The sequence below is a fragment of the Oxyura jamaicensis genome, chromosome 19 (genome assembly GCF_011077185.1).
Source record: "Oxyura jamaicensis isolate SHBP4307 breed ruddy duck chromosome 19, BPBGC_Ojam_1.0, whole genome shotgun sequence".
NCBI lineage: Eukaryota > Metazoa > Chordata > Aves > Anseriformes > Anatidae > Oxyura > Oxyura jamaicensis.
This window is the reverse complement of record NC_048911.1, coordinates 5,739,104-5,755,204: the sequence shown is the minus strand read 5'-3', so window position 1 is coordinate 5,755,204 and position 16,101 is coordinate 5,739,104. Positions and strand designations below refer to the sequence as shown.

Sequence of the window (16,101 nt, the reverse complement as noted above, 5' to 3'; positions counted from 1 at the left end):
TAATGGCTTTAAACTGAAAGAGGGTAGATTTAGATTAGATATAAGTAAGAGCCTCTTCACTAGGAGGGTGGTGAGGCACTGGGACAGGTTGCCCAGAGAAGTTGTGGATGCCCCCAGTGGGGCTTTGAGCAACCTGGTCTAGTGGGAGGTGTCCCTGCCCATAGCAGGAGGGTTGGAACTAGATGATCCTTAAGGTTCCTTCCAACCCACCCCGTTCTATGATTCTACAAAGACAAGGTGAAAGGTCAATTAAGGCAATCAGTGAGATTTTAAAAGCAGTGGTGGAAGTGTCTGCAGGAAAATCAAGACTCCTGAAAATTAAGGTTACCAAATAACAAGCTGGAAAGAAATAGCAAAAGCCAGAATGAGAAAGGGAAAAAAGCACATCACAAAAACTCCTCTGACTTAAGAACGGACACAGAGAACAGTATGAATTTTACTGTGTGGTCTCTCTGACCTTAATCACAACAGTTCTAGTTCACTCCTCATCATCTTCCCCCGAGTGCACAGCATTAAATTGAAATTGGACTAAGCTAATAAAGTGTCATTTTCAGCTGCCCTTCAGAGATGGATAGAGTCCCAAAGTGAGAGTCAGTAACAGACTATGGGATTTCTTTTTTTTTCCATTATTTGCACTTGCCCAAGGCTGTGCAGAGCCCCAACAGACAGTTAATACAATGCATCTTTTAACCAAGTTTCACTTTCTAGAAAAAAAAAATGTTTACAGAAAGCTGCTCTGCAGCAGAGATGCATATTCTGGGTTTGAGGACTGCAGATGGGAGGCCAAGTAGAAAGCTTTCCAGATAGTCTCTATGCTGACTGATTCTCCGGCATTCAGCAGGCCAAATGGAAAAAAAATAATAAACTTAGCAGTTTTCAATAAGAAAGATTTTAAAATGGGACTTCACTTCTTAAGTTTTTACTATGAATAAAAGCACAAGTTTGTCCTAAATACAGCACTATTAAAATGTGTATATGTATTTCTTTTTTTCAAAAAAAATATCTAAAAATGTTCATATCTTTTCTTGCAAGCAAGGAGCAAATGGAAGAAGGTATCAGGCCACACAAATACACATTTAATTCATGTAGTAGATTGGTGGCTCTGGAAATGCAGTATTATATCAAAGGTGCATACTGTTTCAAACACACTGTACATATCATTGGGCAAAAAACAAAGATTCATTGTTTTGTTTGAGACATTTGCAAAGGCATCTTAACCTGCCCAGATGCAGCTAGACAAAAATATCTTGCTCTGACTATATGTAGCCATATCACTAAACATATCTACACAAACATTCGGCTATGTCCACAGGTAAAGACTGAAAGTTTCTGGCCGCACTACAATGCGGAACAAGTGCATCATCTGACCTATTCTGAATATACTTTTATAAATATGTACAAATCAATTACAGGCACTTGAAATGTCTTTGGTTGGAATAAACCAACATTGCAAGATAATGTATTCACAGAGTGTTAAGACCCGTTCTGGGTTCAGCAGGCAATGATTACGGTTCTCAGTCATTCTCAGTAAAAGAAGAGGATGGATTATGCTTCTGACAAAACAACCTAAACAAAAGAAAAAGAAAACATTTAATTAAAGTCAAATTCATAATCCCATAACAGTGATATTCCTTATCTCCATGCAGCTGGCATATCTGTCCTTGCCTTTTTCGAAGAACCTTGAAAGTCTAACTCGGAAAGGAAATCAAAGCAAGTCTGAAGGTATTTTGTTCTTAGCATAATCAGTTTAAAAATAATACAAAACAAAACAGCTTATGCTACAAAAATCATTAAGACCAAAGGGTGCCAACATTCATTTCCTACTTCACAATAAATATATTCATATTTAATCCTTCAAGCAAAGTCCATGTCTCCAATGCGTACTGAATAATGACTGTTTCAATACCTTTGTGATTTTTATTTTTTTTTGGTAACTCTAATGGCTGCTAATCAGAATTACGTATCATGTTTTATTCAAAATTTTCAGTCTGTTGTGATGAAAGGTAAATAAACCATTCGGTGCTAGCTATTCAATGCTTCATACAAAATAGTGAGAACAACAACAGAAGTGTGGCAGAAGAGCTGCATTGTAGCACTTACTGAGCTGCAATAATCCACTTCTGGAGGAGAGAAATCTAACCAAGGATCTACACTGCACAGGTATGTATTTTGTAGAACCCTTCTTTACTGTCCACAATAAAACACCCACGTCTCTTTGAAAAGGAATTAAGCCTACATTTCAAGAGGTAAGAAGTAGTCTGTATTATGTAAAAAAAAGGGAGGCCTGCTATGTTTTCTTAACAGAGTCAATATTTTGTTATTACTCAAACTCACCTTTTCGGAGCAGAATTCTGTATTGCTTTGCCTCAGTTTGCTTGGTCTGCCTTTAATAACTGCATAGCAGAACATTGTAATCACCATCACAAAAAGAAAGTAACTGGTATGCATGAGATGCAGGTTTATTAGAGAGCGATCATCCTGCACAGAAAATTAAAACCATTTACTGACAATGCACCAATAGCTGACACTTAATATCAGAGCAATAATTACCAGTTCAGCACAGAAATTACTTCATGAATCAACTTTCTCCCCTATTAAAAGATGGCATAGTAATGAAAGTGATTCTTAATTGTGGCACAAAAAGAACCAAAATGTTCCTCATGTTAAAACTCTGTACTAGAGATCTCTTCCCATATACAAGAACTGCCTTTTGTCAAATGATTTCAGAATATAAAACTTGGTTATTAAAAGCTGTGAGGCCCACAGAGATTACATGAAGACCATCGTGCCTACCAGTGGCGAAGTATACCCAACTCTGCTTCAGCCCCTGCACTGAATATAATAAGATAGCACTAAATCTGACTATTTTAGGACTCATATTCAGTTAAACCACATTTATTGAACAGAACTTGTAAAAACACCATGGCACTTACATCTGGAACTATAACAGTTAGTTTGGGATTTAAAGCGTGGTACACTTTTCCAATTGCTCCTTTGTAACACCAGAAAGGATTATAATCTTGTGCATATTTTGTATTGGAGTCCCTTGCTGTGGTAAAGATCTTGTACCAAAGTGTAGCGTTGCTGTACGTTTCAGGAATGCAATGTGGTGGCTGACTGCAGAAAAACAGAAATAATTAACACCTTATTTACCATTCTCCACATTCAGTAAGGCTAACATTCAGAACTGAGTCAGGCCCAGTTTCTCAACCGCAGTATAAAACAGTTTTACAAAACAGCAAAAAAAAACAAGGCTTAACCAAAAGTCTTCTATATGAACATTAAAATTTAACTGCATGTTGTTCCAGTAAGTCAACACCCCACAGCTTAATTAGAAAAAAGCTGGTTTTCATATGGCTTCATACAGTCCTGGGAACCTGTCTGATGGTTCTCCAGAGTATACTGAGTAGTGTCAGGGAGTCTGGAGGAGACAAAGGGAAACTATTTTGATGAAAGGTCTGCTCCTGCTGGGTTTGGTAGCAAAACAACATTCAGCTTATGCTCTTCTCCTAGCAGGGAAGAGGATAAGTTCCTCGGAGTCAAGTCTTAGCTCTCATACAAGGTAGTGAAACTAAATTATAGGGTATCTTTCTTAAATATTCACTGATTCCATAGTTCCTACTGAAGTTTAAATCACAGGCTGCATGCTGAAAGGCAACTATGCCTAGAGACAAAACATTCACAGAAAAAGCTAGCATGGCTAAAATACAGCAAAAGTCTCAAGACAGACAGGGTTTTACTGCAGGGGAAGGAATGAAGGTACACAATATCCACAGTCAACAACAACATTCATCAGATGTGACAACCTCAGAGAGGCAGCTGAGAAATTAATCACCCAACAACCAGTCTATGAAAGAGTTTAAAACGCACTTACACTGTGACAGGAAACACGTTGCTGGCTGCTGTCACAGTCATGCAGGTTGCGAATACAACCTGCTCGCAGTGACCATGAAGAACGCAGTCATCTGAATTCCAGGCAGTCGGCAGGGTGAACGTAATGTTTATCTCCTCGTGGGATTCTCTGCCTTTGAGAAAGAGAGAAGGAAAGAAGGAAAGCTGTTTTCCAATCACAAAAGTAGCCGAGCAACAATCACTAGGATAAGGGAAGCGTGCAATTGATTAAGAAGGCAACGTTACCCTGAATCTGTACCTTTGAAGTCACTCAGCATCTTTATTATCAACACAGAAAGCAGAAAAACTTTAAAAAACAACAACAAAAAGCACACACAAAAAAAATCAAAATAACAACTGCTGGTCTTTCTAATCTCTCCTGCCCCCAAAAGAAGTGGGATCATCAGGCTCCTTTCAGAAACAAATACCTCCCTATTTATAAATGAATTCATGCATGTTCTGAGAATTTTATTAGAACGTAAAATCACACTTCTTTAGCCTTTCTCCTGCCAAAGATATTGTTGAACATCTGCTTTTTCTGAAGCTTACGTTTCAAATTGGAGATATTTGTGCAGATGAAAAGGTGCTAGCAGATACTGAATTGCAGATTAAGTAGTGAACACTGACTCCATATGGACATATTCATACTGAAAATAAATCCAGGCTACTTGAAATGGAACCTGCATTTGATAGCACACAAAGCGGTAACAAAATAATAATATAAAATACGACAACACAGATGTACAGCTATGGCAAATGTCTCCTTGCAGATCTCTGAGGTTCAAGACACCTTCAGACATGATTATAAAATGCAACCCTGGCTAAAAGCTAAAATTCCATGAGGTTAACAATCTAATCTCATGTCAAAGCTGTCAGGGCAGCCAAATAAGAGGTTTTGATTCCACAGAAATTTAAATCATGTTATTTGTTGCTGTTTGCAGTATTAAAATTTATGTATGCATTTTAACTAAACTCTGTATTTTTTAGGCAATACACTACTTGATCTCTAAAGTATATACATTAATGCCTTTAAAATGTGACTTCAGGTGAAGGGTTCTGTACAGGACTCCATTCACAATAAATCTGTTCTAAGCAAAAGATTCAAATGAAAACTTTATTATTGCTGAGACTAATCTGTTGCTGTCATTCAAACTTACAAAAGTCAAGTCTTGCATACCTGAGAGTCCGATTTGGTGTCCAAAAATTGTGGAACTTAGATGTGTGACGTTGCGGGAATATCCGCCAAATGGTCTGAGTGGGTCCAGCGTCAGAGTGATGGTAACAGAGATGTTTATAGGACCAGAGTCCTCAAGAGTCTGTGGAGACTGTGTAGAAGATCTCGCCTGGCCACTTGTCACGGTACTTTCTGGAGTTGTGGTATCATTGATGAGATGTTTTAAGGTTTCATTCTCAGATATACAGAAGTCCAAATCATTAAACCTCAGGAGGAAAGTATTCCAGTCCTTCAAACAAATGCAAAGATTTAGACCAAATTAGCGAGTTAACTTCTGGTTGCCACTTCCCTGCAGCAGCACAGACCTTGCTATGTGCTATCCTGCCTGCAGTTTCAAGGCATTTAACGTAAATTACACGGCTCACGAAGCAAGCACAAACACCACCATGGCTATCTCAACAATGGGACAAGTTGTTTACAAAAGTCTGAAGTGTTCAATCCCAGCCACTGCCTGACTGCTGTTGGGCACAGAAGAATACCCTTCTTGAAGCTCCAGAAATATACTGGCTTGGTCCACTCTCATCGTGCTCAGGGTACAAGCAGTTTCCAACAAGGTTTTCCTCCTTACAGGCTGGTAACGCTGGGTAAGAACAGAAGTTTCACAAACAAGCTAGCTGACATCATGGAATAATAAAAAAAGGGCTCCTAGCCATGGCAGGGAAAAGCCAAGTCAGATGATTCGGCCTCACCCTTAAACTAAAATAAGATTACACATTCACACCAACAGTCACTTTTCCTGTAAAATCAGTGGCAAGTATGCTGAAAACAATCTCCCATAAGACTCTTGCACCGCCATAAAAGGGTTTTCAGGGGGCAAAAAGGAACTCATTAGCTTTGTGCATGTATTTCAAATCAGTATTCCCACTGTTCAACCTGGAAACTTCTTGTACCGTACCTCTGTCATCTCTGGTGACTTGATCTCCTTGATTTTAAAGAAATAGCCCAGTGTCAGAAAAGCTATTGCCATAGCGCTTACGCTGATCATAAAGACCACAAGGGGAGGTCGGCTGCTGACGTAAACCTTCAGGTTCTCCAACAGGTTTATGTTGAACATTATTCTGATTGTTCACCTGAAAAGAAAGAACATTACAGCAGAGTGACCGGGCCGTGTGCTGTGTGGTGGGGGCGGTCGATCACAAAAGAGAAGTTTGACAACAAAAAAATGAAATCATATGCGAAAATGAGATTCAATTATACAGCTCTGTACTGGTCATTGAGCACAGGCTCTGTATGCCTCAAATAAAGTACAAATCAAAACATGCTCGACTTCACCTCCTCAGCTCCAAAAACCACCAACAGACTTTAAGCCGTGAAGACAACCTCTAGCACAGTCCAATATCGCTGATGAGCAATAACACCATCCCTTCTCCTTCCCCACTTTCCTAGGCAGAATAGGCTCTGACTAATTCCAGCAATATTTGGACTCCTCAAATTACAGTGCAAATGGAGCTGCAATGCAGCCTACAAAGTGAACTCTACGTCTCTATACTATGACAACCAGTGCTGAAGCCTTAACACATCACTCTCCCCATCCCCAGTCCCAAAGCGCAAGACCTTCAAATGGGATCCAAGAAGCAGCCTAGGGGCATTTTAGGCTCCTGCACCAAGAATCCTGTTGTCAGAAACACCCAACAACAGCATGAGTGGGGAGGAGAAAGCGGCTCCTTTCTTACTCCAATTTGTGCAGCAGCTAGAGAACTTTTACTGGAGTCTGTAGACAAAAGAGAGGACTCAACATACACTGAGGAAACGTACTGAATCACTGTTATTTTATCCTAAAAAAGTAGTATTTAGTCTGATTCTTCTAATTGTCTTTCCATTTCAGAACAAAAAGACTTAAGCTAAGTTCACTGTATCAGCTTCCCCATCTCCCAGCACAGTCAAAAGCAAACATTCGAGTGTTAAAGTGCAGCCTTACAGCACCTAGTTCAGCAGCTCTGCAAGGAGAAAACTTGAAGAAAATCTTTTACCTTTGTCTTACCTACAATCCTGTTGAAAAGGTTTTTAACCCCATCTATAACAGAAGGACAGAAACGGTTCCTAGCTACGTGCTGCTCAGCCTCAAAACTCATAGGAAATGGCAAGCTTCAGGACTAGTATCTATAGGATGTGGCACTGCAGTGGTTAACGTTTGAGCACTCATACTGATCTGATAACCCTTAATTAAGTCAGGGACTCCGCTCCCTGCAGGTCTGTGTGAATCTCATGGATTCTTATTAGAAGCACATGTCATTTACCTCCCAGCTGCAGCGTGGCCGAAGCCGCGGTAAGCCCACGGGTGCAGGAGGGACAGGGTTGGAGGAGTGCAAGCCGTGATCTGATCTACTGATCCAAAAGGGAACGGGAGAAGGGAACAGGACAAGCTTTCAAGTTGTTTTGTTTTTTTTTCAGATCCCACAATGTACATCGATCACATCTTTTTTATACTCAATATTTTACTGGCAGAAATGCTTCGGTTATTCTTGACAGAAGCAATACCAACTAAATCTGCAAAACTGCTCCAGAGAAGAGAAATTTGGGTCCAGAAAAGAGACCTGAAGCCCTGTGGCAGCAGCACGACATGAAGCTGTGTGTGACAGCTCTCCTGGACTCTCCCCACACACCTACTTGCTGTCCTTGATGAGATCTGCTGAAACGGGGCTTGCCCCGGAGCACAAGATCATGTCCTGCGTTTACTTTTTTGCTCTATCAACCAATTTCCATCCACTCTGCAAAGACCAGGAAAGCCAGGAGCTTTTTATCAGCAAAAGCTGATAAAACTGCAAACTCCCCCTGGCAAAAGTACGCAGCGTGTCCGAGCGTGAGAAGCACGGTGCCGAGACAGCAGAGAGAAGGAGAAGAGGGGAAAGAGAAGGAGAAAGGCGGTGAGATGAACATGCACCTTACCAGAACTTCTGTCTGCCCAAGAGCAGCAGTCGTACGGCCAAACAAGCCTGCGACAGCGTCAGGAGAGGGCAGGAGAGAGATGGGAAAGGAGACCTGGTGCCGGTCAGGACCATGCTGGTTTGTTCTGTGTGCCCTGCCTCCTGTCCGGTCACTGGCAGCAAATTTCTTAAATGAGCCCTAGTTAAAAACCCCAAACACTCCAGATAAAAACGTCGGAGACACATGTGGAGATGGAAATAGATCAAAAGATAACAACCCAAAAGCAGAGCTGTATGCAGCCTTCCCTTCTGGATTTCCTTGTGAAAATAACAACACAGATGCAGGCTTTATTAGAGCATTTAATCAAAGCTGAATGTCACCCAGAGCACATACAGGTCTGCGAGCCCTTTTTAAAGGGGCTTCCAACAGTTCCATTAGCGTTCTTGTTTACCACAGGGCCTAAAACCAGCCATAAAGCTCGATGTGCTGAAAAGCACGCGTATGAAAATATTTGGGCTAATATTTTTATGTAAGAGATCACCAGCTTTAAAGTGCCGGGCGCTTAATATGCTCCCGTAAGTCACCAGCTTTGAAAGCAATTAGAAAATGCTATAAGCTGCCGTTTCCAAGGCGTAACATGCCTTTTGAGCATTTGTGAGAGAAAAGGGAACGACTGTGGATTTAATACCGGAGCTGACATGAAAACAGCAATTGGACATGGCTAGCACAAAACCAGAATGAAGAGGAGTATTTCCAAGCTGCTGCTTGGAGAACTGCTGATTTTTTAAGGGAACAAAGTGCTCAAACAGCATTAATTATCAAAGAACTCGTGAAACGGCTCAGGGCACATAAATCAAAACGTATATTCCTGTGACATTTTAGGGGGCTGGTTAATGGTCCACACACACTCCTCCCTTCTGTTAAGGCCTGTCAGAAATACACCACAATCGCTGTTCCTCTACCAGCTCTCCTGGTAACTCACAGCTTCCTCTGCGTAAATGAATAACCTACAGGATACCACTGAAACTTTTATTTCTCTTTCACACAGTTAAGAACAGAAACGGAATGCTATTACCTCCTGGCAGGTCAGGGAAGCAAGATCGGGTTTCTCTTTTTAGCTAAATAAGTAATCTAGAAAGAAGCCCTAATAGCTGCTGTCTGCCTCGCTCCACTCTGCCCAAGCCTTTTAATGCTTGCGCAATAAAAATATCCACAACCAACCTAACAAGAGCCTGGAGCACAAGAGGAGGAAGGAGAAGTGCCAGCTCGGAACAGCGGCCGCCAGCTCCAACGCAGTTGCCTGGTGCTGAGGTGTACACGTCGGGACGACACGGGCAGTTCTGGCTGACGGTGCTCATCGGGAAACGCGGGACAAGAGCTGCAGAGGTGGCTTTTAGATCCCTGCAAAACCTGGGATGGCCTGGTATGGAATTAAAAAGATAAAGATGGTGAAGGACGGAAATAGCAGTTAGTGTGTCAGAGTCCCAGGCAAACACAGACCTGCTTAACCATCTAAAAAATAAGGAAACAGTCGCCTGTTCTGCAATGTGGGGGAGTTTTCCACCACGATAGCTCAAGAATGAATACAGCAGCCTCAGGAAAGCAACACTATCGGTTGTTCCTGCCTCGTGTGTGACAGGGGATGAAGAAAAGGTAACTTCTGAAATGGAGCTGTGAGGTTTTTGAGAATAAATTACAAATCAGGAAAATCTTGAAGTCTATTGCAAAGAGCAAAAGGTCGATGAAATGAGTCACAGCAGAAGTATTAAGTTCTCTTCTCGGGGCTTAATATCAAAGGAGCTGGATTCATAACAACATCAACAAAAAACATGGTGTACTAACACAGGTATTAAAAATAAAATTGCAGTTGCCAAAAGGAAAAACAAAACATGATTTTCCAAGAGATTAAAGTAAACATACAACGTAATTCTTATGTCTCTTGCCAAAATGTTGCTATCTTTCCACCAGAAAGCTTAAAATCAAGTGATTTCCGTAAAAATATTTCCCCTTCTTTTTACGCATACAAGATAGTCACAGTCCACAAAATAAAAATATTTGGGGGGGGTAAATATGTAAAGTAATAACAACAAAAACCTACACTGAAATGTCTTAAGGAAGAAAAGGGTGGGTGGAAGAGAAGGGGAGCGGGCTGGAGCTAACCCATCCCTATGGCACTGCATTGAGACCTCGCATCTTTCCCGAGCCTGCATCTTCCTGCACTTCGGAGCATTTCATCTTCCCTGCATGCAGTTCCATGTATTTTTATTATCAATTACGTTTTCAAAGACACCTCGCTACCAGTAGCACAATGGGGGTTAGGAAATGGGTCACATCGGGGTTAACCTGAATGAAAATAACATTGCGTGCCAGGAAAACGCTCTAACACAAACCAATCGAACTGTGATTTTCCTAGCAAACCACCCAGAAGTAACATGCAAACAAAGCCATGGTGTTGATCTCAAACTGAAGCGCCTCTCGTTTAAGAACAGGAAACTGTAGCAGGTACTAAAGATATCTTTAATTGAATTTGGCTTTCTTCTCAAACAGAATGTGATCTCTACCACCTAAACCGCTAGAAATAGTAAATATACACATTTAAGTACACTGAAAAATGGTAAAGCAAAATAGATCTCAGCTGTGTTACCTGTGAAGGTGCCTATTAAAGTTCAGAGTATTCAAAGTGCTCTGTCAAAGCCTTAAAAAGACCACTTAATAAGAACGTCTTCATCTCTAACCTGGTATCGCCAAGCTATCAAATGGAACTAGTGAAAGGAACCTCAGCTGATCCAACAGGTGGAAATCAGGCCTCTGCTGGCTCTCACAGCAACGCCAATTATCATCTCCCGCTTTCCGAGCAGGTAAAAATCTCACATATTTTAAAAAGGAAAAAAAAATCAGGGTAAAACTTAAAATTAAGAAGTGTCTAACCTCGCCAGAAGGTTAGACCTTTATGCCCTGAAATGAACTACCCATTGCTCCTACATACACTATCAGCAGCTTTTACAGGCAGCTTCTTCCAGGAATTGGGGACAGCTAATCAATAGATTTCCATCTCTGTTGGAATTTCACAATACGCTATTTTTAACATAAAACATGCAGTTGGGAGAGTTTTCCCACTAACTTCATAGGAAAAGTTACTTTTCCATACCGATATCTACAGGGAAAAAAAGGAGGTGTCAGCAAATGCAGCTGCTTTAATTCATCTTTTGGGAACCGTAACGAGACGCTGCGGGATGCAATCGCACAGCCCCAGACCTCTGCCAGCAGCAGGGGGCACGCAGGGCTAGCTCCTGAGGGATGCCAAAATCTCTACCTTGGGACTGAGAGGAATCCTCCAGGGCAGAGCACTTTTACCGGCCAGCTGATCCTCTTCCCCTTCGTCTGTCCTCCAGAGTCACAAAATCAAATGAAGAGACTCATAGTAATGCCATCCATCTTCTTCTCAAGGTAGAAAAGCAGCGAGCAAGGCTTGTGGAGGAAAAGTTGACAAAAATATTCCCTCTGATCCTTCAACCCCTGCAGCCAAAATATCACCACAAGGCGCCCAGGCAGAGGCGAAGAGGCTCCCCCTTCCTTCAGGGCTGCGCAAGGAGAAAGAGCTGATGTTGAATCAGCTCAGGCCAGTCCATGGCTCATTCTCTGATCTATTTCATCCTACAAATATGTTTACTGATTAAAAGCAAACAAATGCTTTCCTAGAGTCTGGAAGCAGAAAGCACAGAGCACTGTTTCTCATGACAAGATAACAGCCCGGTCCTCTGCCCACACGGAGAGCACAGATGGAAGGCGATGGACAACACTGAACGGGCCAGAGAGCATCACCTGCTGCAAAGGAGGTTATTTCCTCATATTATCCGATAACAGAGCCATTTGGGAAGCTGATTATTAACACAAGTGTGAGAGCCCAGGGACTTACTTGCACAAAGTGTTTTTCTTCCACCTCTCGAAACACTTTTCAAAGCATAATTAAACATTTCAACATCCCCAGGAGCTACAAAAACAGCAAACATTTCAGCTCTCCTACCCATAAAACAAAGGCAAGGAAGGGAAGCAATCTGGTCACGCTTATAGGAAAGTTGAAGGTTGAAATTAATACTGAATTTCACACCCCCGTGTTCCCGTCTGTACCCCTTGTCAAAGACAGAAAGCAGAATCAAAGGTAGATGAGTTAAAAAATAAGAAGGAAAAATTGTAGATCAACTTTTACTCAGCCAAATGTCTGTGTACGAGACATATCCAGGTACTTAGCCCTGCCCAACAAACTTGTGTGTTGGAGTTCAAAACGCCTGCGGTGGATTTAACACAAGCACAGAGCGTGTCGCTTAATGCTCCTGGGAACGCAAAGGTAATTTTTTAGATCTTAATTTACAATTGCGAGAAATAAATGCCAAAACAACATTGCATAAATGCAAACAAGATCAAAATACTTATTTTTAAATGCGAACAGTTATAAAAGGAGAAGAACCAGAAGAGCAGAAAAGTCATGAGCCAAGAAATACAAACGATGTGAAGAAAGCCTTTTCTCTCACCGGTTCAATGAACCCTGAATTCTGACCATTGTTAAAAGCAAAAAAAAACATGGTTTACAATACACCCAGCTGCAAAACAAAAGCAAACCTAACCTGTGCTTGAAAACAGACATTTTGTTGCCAAACTGTAAAAAGGCAGCCCTGCTTGCCAAGCGAGTCTGTGTGATGGGAAAAATATGTTTTCGTATGCAAGAGTTCTGGCTTGGGCATCTTTAAAGCCTTCCAACTTTTAGAAGCCAAAGCCATGACTTACAACATGACATATTCTACATCACACAGGGTAACATACATTATACTATATATATTGTATATTATATATATAAAACATTATACAACGTCAAATTCCATGATTCTAAAAAAAATACGAAAATATAAAGCTGTTCCAGTTACTGCTCTTCAGCATGAGAACCTGGGAGAGGAAGGCAAAACGAAAACGATTCCTTTTTACAGGGGCTGTCCCCCAGAAGCGGATCCTATACACTTCCACCAGGAAGCAAATTTAGCCCACCACAGCCAAGCAGGCGCAGTTCGCCGCAAGGCTTTGCTCAGGAAGTAATGAAAAGTCTCAGTAACAGCTTAATAACCAGACACTGGTTTAGCAGGCAGTTTAAGGAGGTTAATCGTTGACTTCATTAAGGCTACACATTAAGGAACGTGGTAGGGGATTCTGCAGGGTGAGTGCAGAAAAACGCCAGGAAAAGGCTCCTCAGCCGGTCTGTAATGAGAACTGTTGTTTGTAATGAGAACTGTAATGAGACAGAGACCCAGACAGATACACAGCTTGAATCACAAGCAGAAAATGAGTGACAAGTCGAGGAAATGGCAGCTTTAGTGGGAATGGCAAAACAGAGCTCTGTGTACAAGGTAACGCTGACCGGGCAAGGAGTAGAAAAAGAGCCAGTGGCCACTAGTGAAGGAAAGAACACAAATAGCAGCAGAAACACCTGAAAAACTGGGCACCAGCTGAAAAAGCAGAGACCCAGCAGTAACGTTACCACGCCGGTGTACTTCACGCCCCCGGTCAAAAGAAATACAACTTTAATTTGCTTAACCCAAACTGATGGAAGAACAGTCTCCATTTTCCAGATAGGTAATTACCAAACCTCGACGTGCCAGGACATATGCGAGTTCTCTTATAAAACAAAACCTGGGAGTTCTGACTTCTGGGAACCTGCTTTATTGACAGGCCTGCTCGGAATGGTCTTCTCAAAAATAACACTCCCAACACCTCCATGCCTTTGGCAAGGGGAAATTTGGGGAAAGCAACAAAATTGTGACACCAAGGGTTTTCGTTAATACTTTGCTTACGGCTCGTTTGATAAAACAGCATTGTTTTTCTTTAAAAAATCACATTTTTTAATAAAAAACAAAGATGATGCTCACAGAACACCACCAGCAAGTGCTTAAGGAGGGAGCTGCGCTCCCGTGGTACGAAACCCGTCCAGGGGCAATGGAGTCACCAGTGTCCTGTCTGCTGCCAGGCGCATCCGGCTCACACAAAGGACACCAAGGTCTGGTTGTCACTGCCCTCGGATGCAAGCGCCGCTCCGCGCCTTTCTCCTGGCAGAGCACAGAGCCTGTTCTGTGTCATCAGGCGGCGTTTCAAGTCCTTGTCTTTCAAGTGGAAAAGAAGAATCACATTCCTCGGGCCTCGAGCCACTCCTCAGCTCATGGGAAGGAACAAAGCCACCGAGGTCTTAATCCTCTTCGATGGGACTAAACCTAGGGTCAAAGAGCGTAAGGGCTCTCGGGCACAATTCGATATTATCTCTGCTCAGTCTGCCAACAAAAGTTGTCCCCTGTTATGCGGACACCTGCTGACCAGAAATTGGATTGCAGCCATCAGCTTCCTCACAAAGAGGAGGGAAGAGCAGGCAGGGAAGCGGCACAGCTCCCCAGGTGAGCCCAAACCAGCTCCGCACACCCCACCAGGGAGCAGAAGGAGAGGTGACTGCTGCCTTGACCTTACCTGCTGCTACAGAGGCATTAATGATTTACCAGAAAAGATGGGCCCGAGGAAGCATTCCCATTTCACGACACACCACGCACCATAAAACTTCTCTGAAGCCCAATGAGGCTGTAGAAAGTAACTCTTAATAATTCATATCCAGAGTCGAGGTTTGTCTACCAGGATCAACTGCATAATAACGTGGGCAGAGCTAACTATGCAATTAAATTTCCCCAGAGAAGACAAGCCCTTAAAAAACAAACAAAGGGGAATTAAAATAAACTAAAAAGCCTGTGCAGCGATCAGTCCTGTCCCTTGCCAGGCCCCGTGGCTCCCGGGGTGCCCGTGCCTACGGCTATGATTTACGGCTCACATTTAACTTGAGGGACCCAGCAGCCATCTCCTTGCCATGGTGCAGCAGGAATTTTATCCTTAAAGAAAAACAATGTCTTTCCGTGTAAGGTAAACCAAGAAGAGAATAAAGCAGGGATGTGTAGTGAAGAGGAAAAAGCAATGAAGGAAGCTGTTTTGCAACAGAAATATTGGTAGTGCTACCGGAATTACCCCTTCTTACTATTTTTCCTGGTACGACAGCAAGCGTACAAAGCTTGTGCTAAGATCTAATTAAAAATAAACCCTTAGGATAGGCAGTAGAGCAGAAGCAGCGATAAAGCACACGGAGCACGGCACCCGAGAACGCCCCCTGCCCCCCCGCTGCCCGACCCAGGCCGGGGGCCACTCCCCAACCTCAGCCCCCCGGGGGGGGCTCCGCAGCCCCTCACCGGGGGCTCGGAGTCCCCAGAGAGGGCACAAACAGCCCAACGAGACCCCGAGAAGGCCGCGGAGGGACTCCCCCGGACCCCCCGGACCCCGTCCCCGCCTTACCGGCGCCCGGAGGGGTCGGGGTGAGGAAGAAGCGGCCCCCGGGCCGGGCGGGCGGAGGCCCGGAGCTCAGCGGCGGCGGCGGGGCGGGCTCTGCACCATCCTCCTGCCCTGACGGGGGGCTACGGGCCGGGGGAGGCCGCTGCCCGGACACCCGCCTCCTCCTCCTCCTCTTCTTCTTCCTCCTCCTGCTACTCCTCCTCCTCCCGCCGCTTCCGGGGACGCCGCCGTCACCTCTCACCCCGGCCGGCCCCGCCGACGGTGGCGCGGGGGGGACAAGCTTGTGACGGCGCCGCCACCGCGCAGCCCGGCCCCTCCGGCCTCCCGCCGCGGGGGGAACCCGGCCCGCAGCCCCCCCGAGGGCTCGGGGGTCTCCTCCCCGGTCCCCTCCACCCCCTCAGGCCGAGGGTCTCCTCCCCGGTCCCCCCCACCCCTTCAGGCTGGCCGGCTTCAAGGGTGCTGCTGCCGCCCCCCGAGAAAGGCTTTGTGTCCCCGCTATTTACGCCCCGCTGTCTGCTTCAGGGTGGTGTGGAGGCCCTGAGGGAGAATCTTGTCCAATATGGTCAAAAAAAAAACAAAACTGTTGGAAAAGGGAAATTTTATGAGGTAACTGCCACCGGCTCCTGTTTGCGTTAGGTCCCTTAAGGGTGGTGGTGTCATTTCCCAGCTACTCATTGTTCCAAGAAAAAAGATACACAACCATTTTAAGGCATCCGCTACCTGAAAGCGTTCAAAATAAAATCCTAAAGCAG

The 16,101-nt window shown here is 43.8% G+C and overlaps 1 protein-coding gene across 1 annotated transcript; it reads right to left on the bottom strand.

Moving 5' to 3' along the window:
• Positions 1-418: 418 nt before the first annotated feature.
• TMEM248 (transmembrane protein 248) lies at positions 419-15,586 on the bottom strand. The gene is made up of 7 exons (XM_035343257.1): positions 15,353-15,586; positions 6,021-6,195; positions 5,069-5,354; positions 3,875-4,025; positions 2,934-3,117; positions 2,335-2,478; positions 419-1,566 (listed from the first exon to the last, which is right to left on the bottom strand). Exons 2-7 carry the CDS (start codon positions 6,177-6,179, stop codon positions 1,546-1,548), a joined length of 945 nt encoding a protein of 314 aa, XP_035199148.1. The 5' UTR covers positions 6,180-6,195; positions 15,353-15,586; the 3' UTR covers positions 419-1,545.
• Between the last annotated feature and the right edge of the window lie 515 nt (positions 15,587-16,101).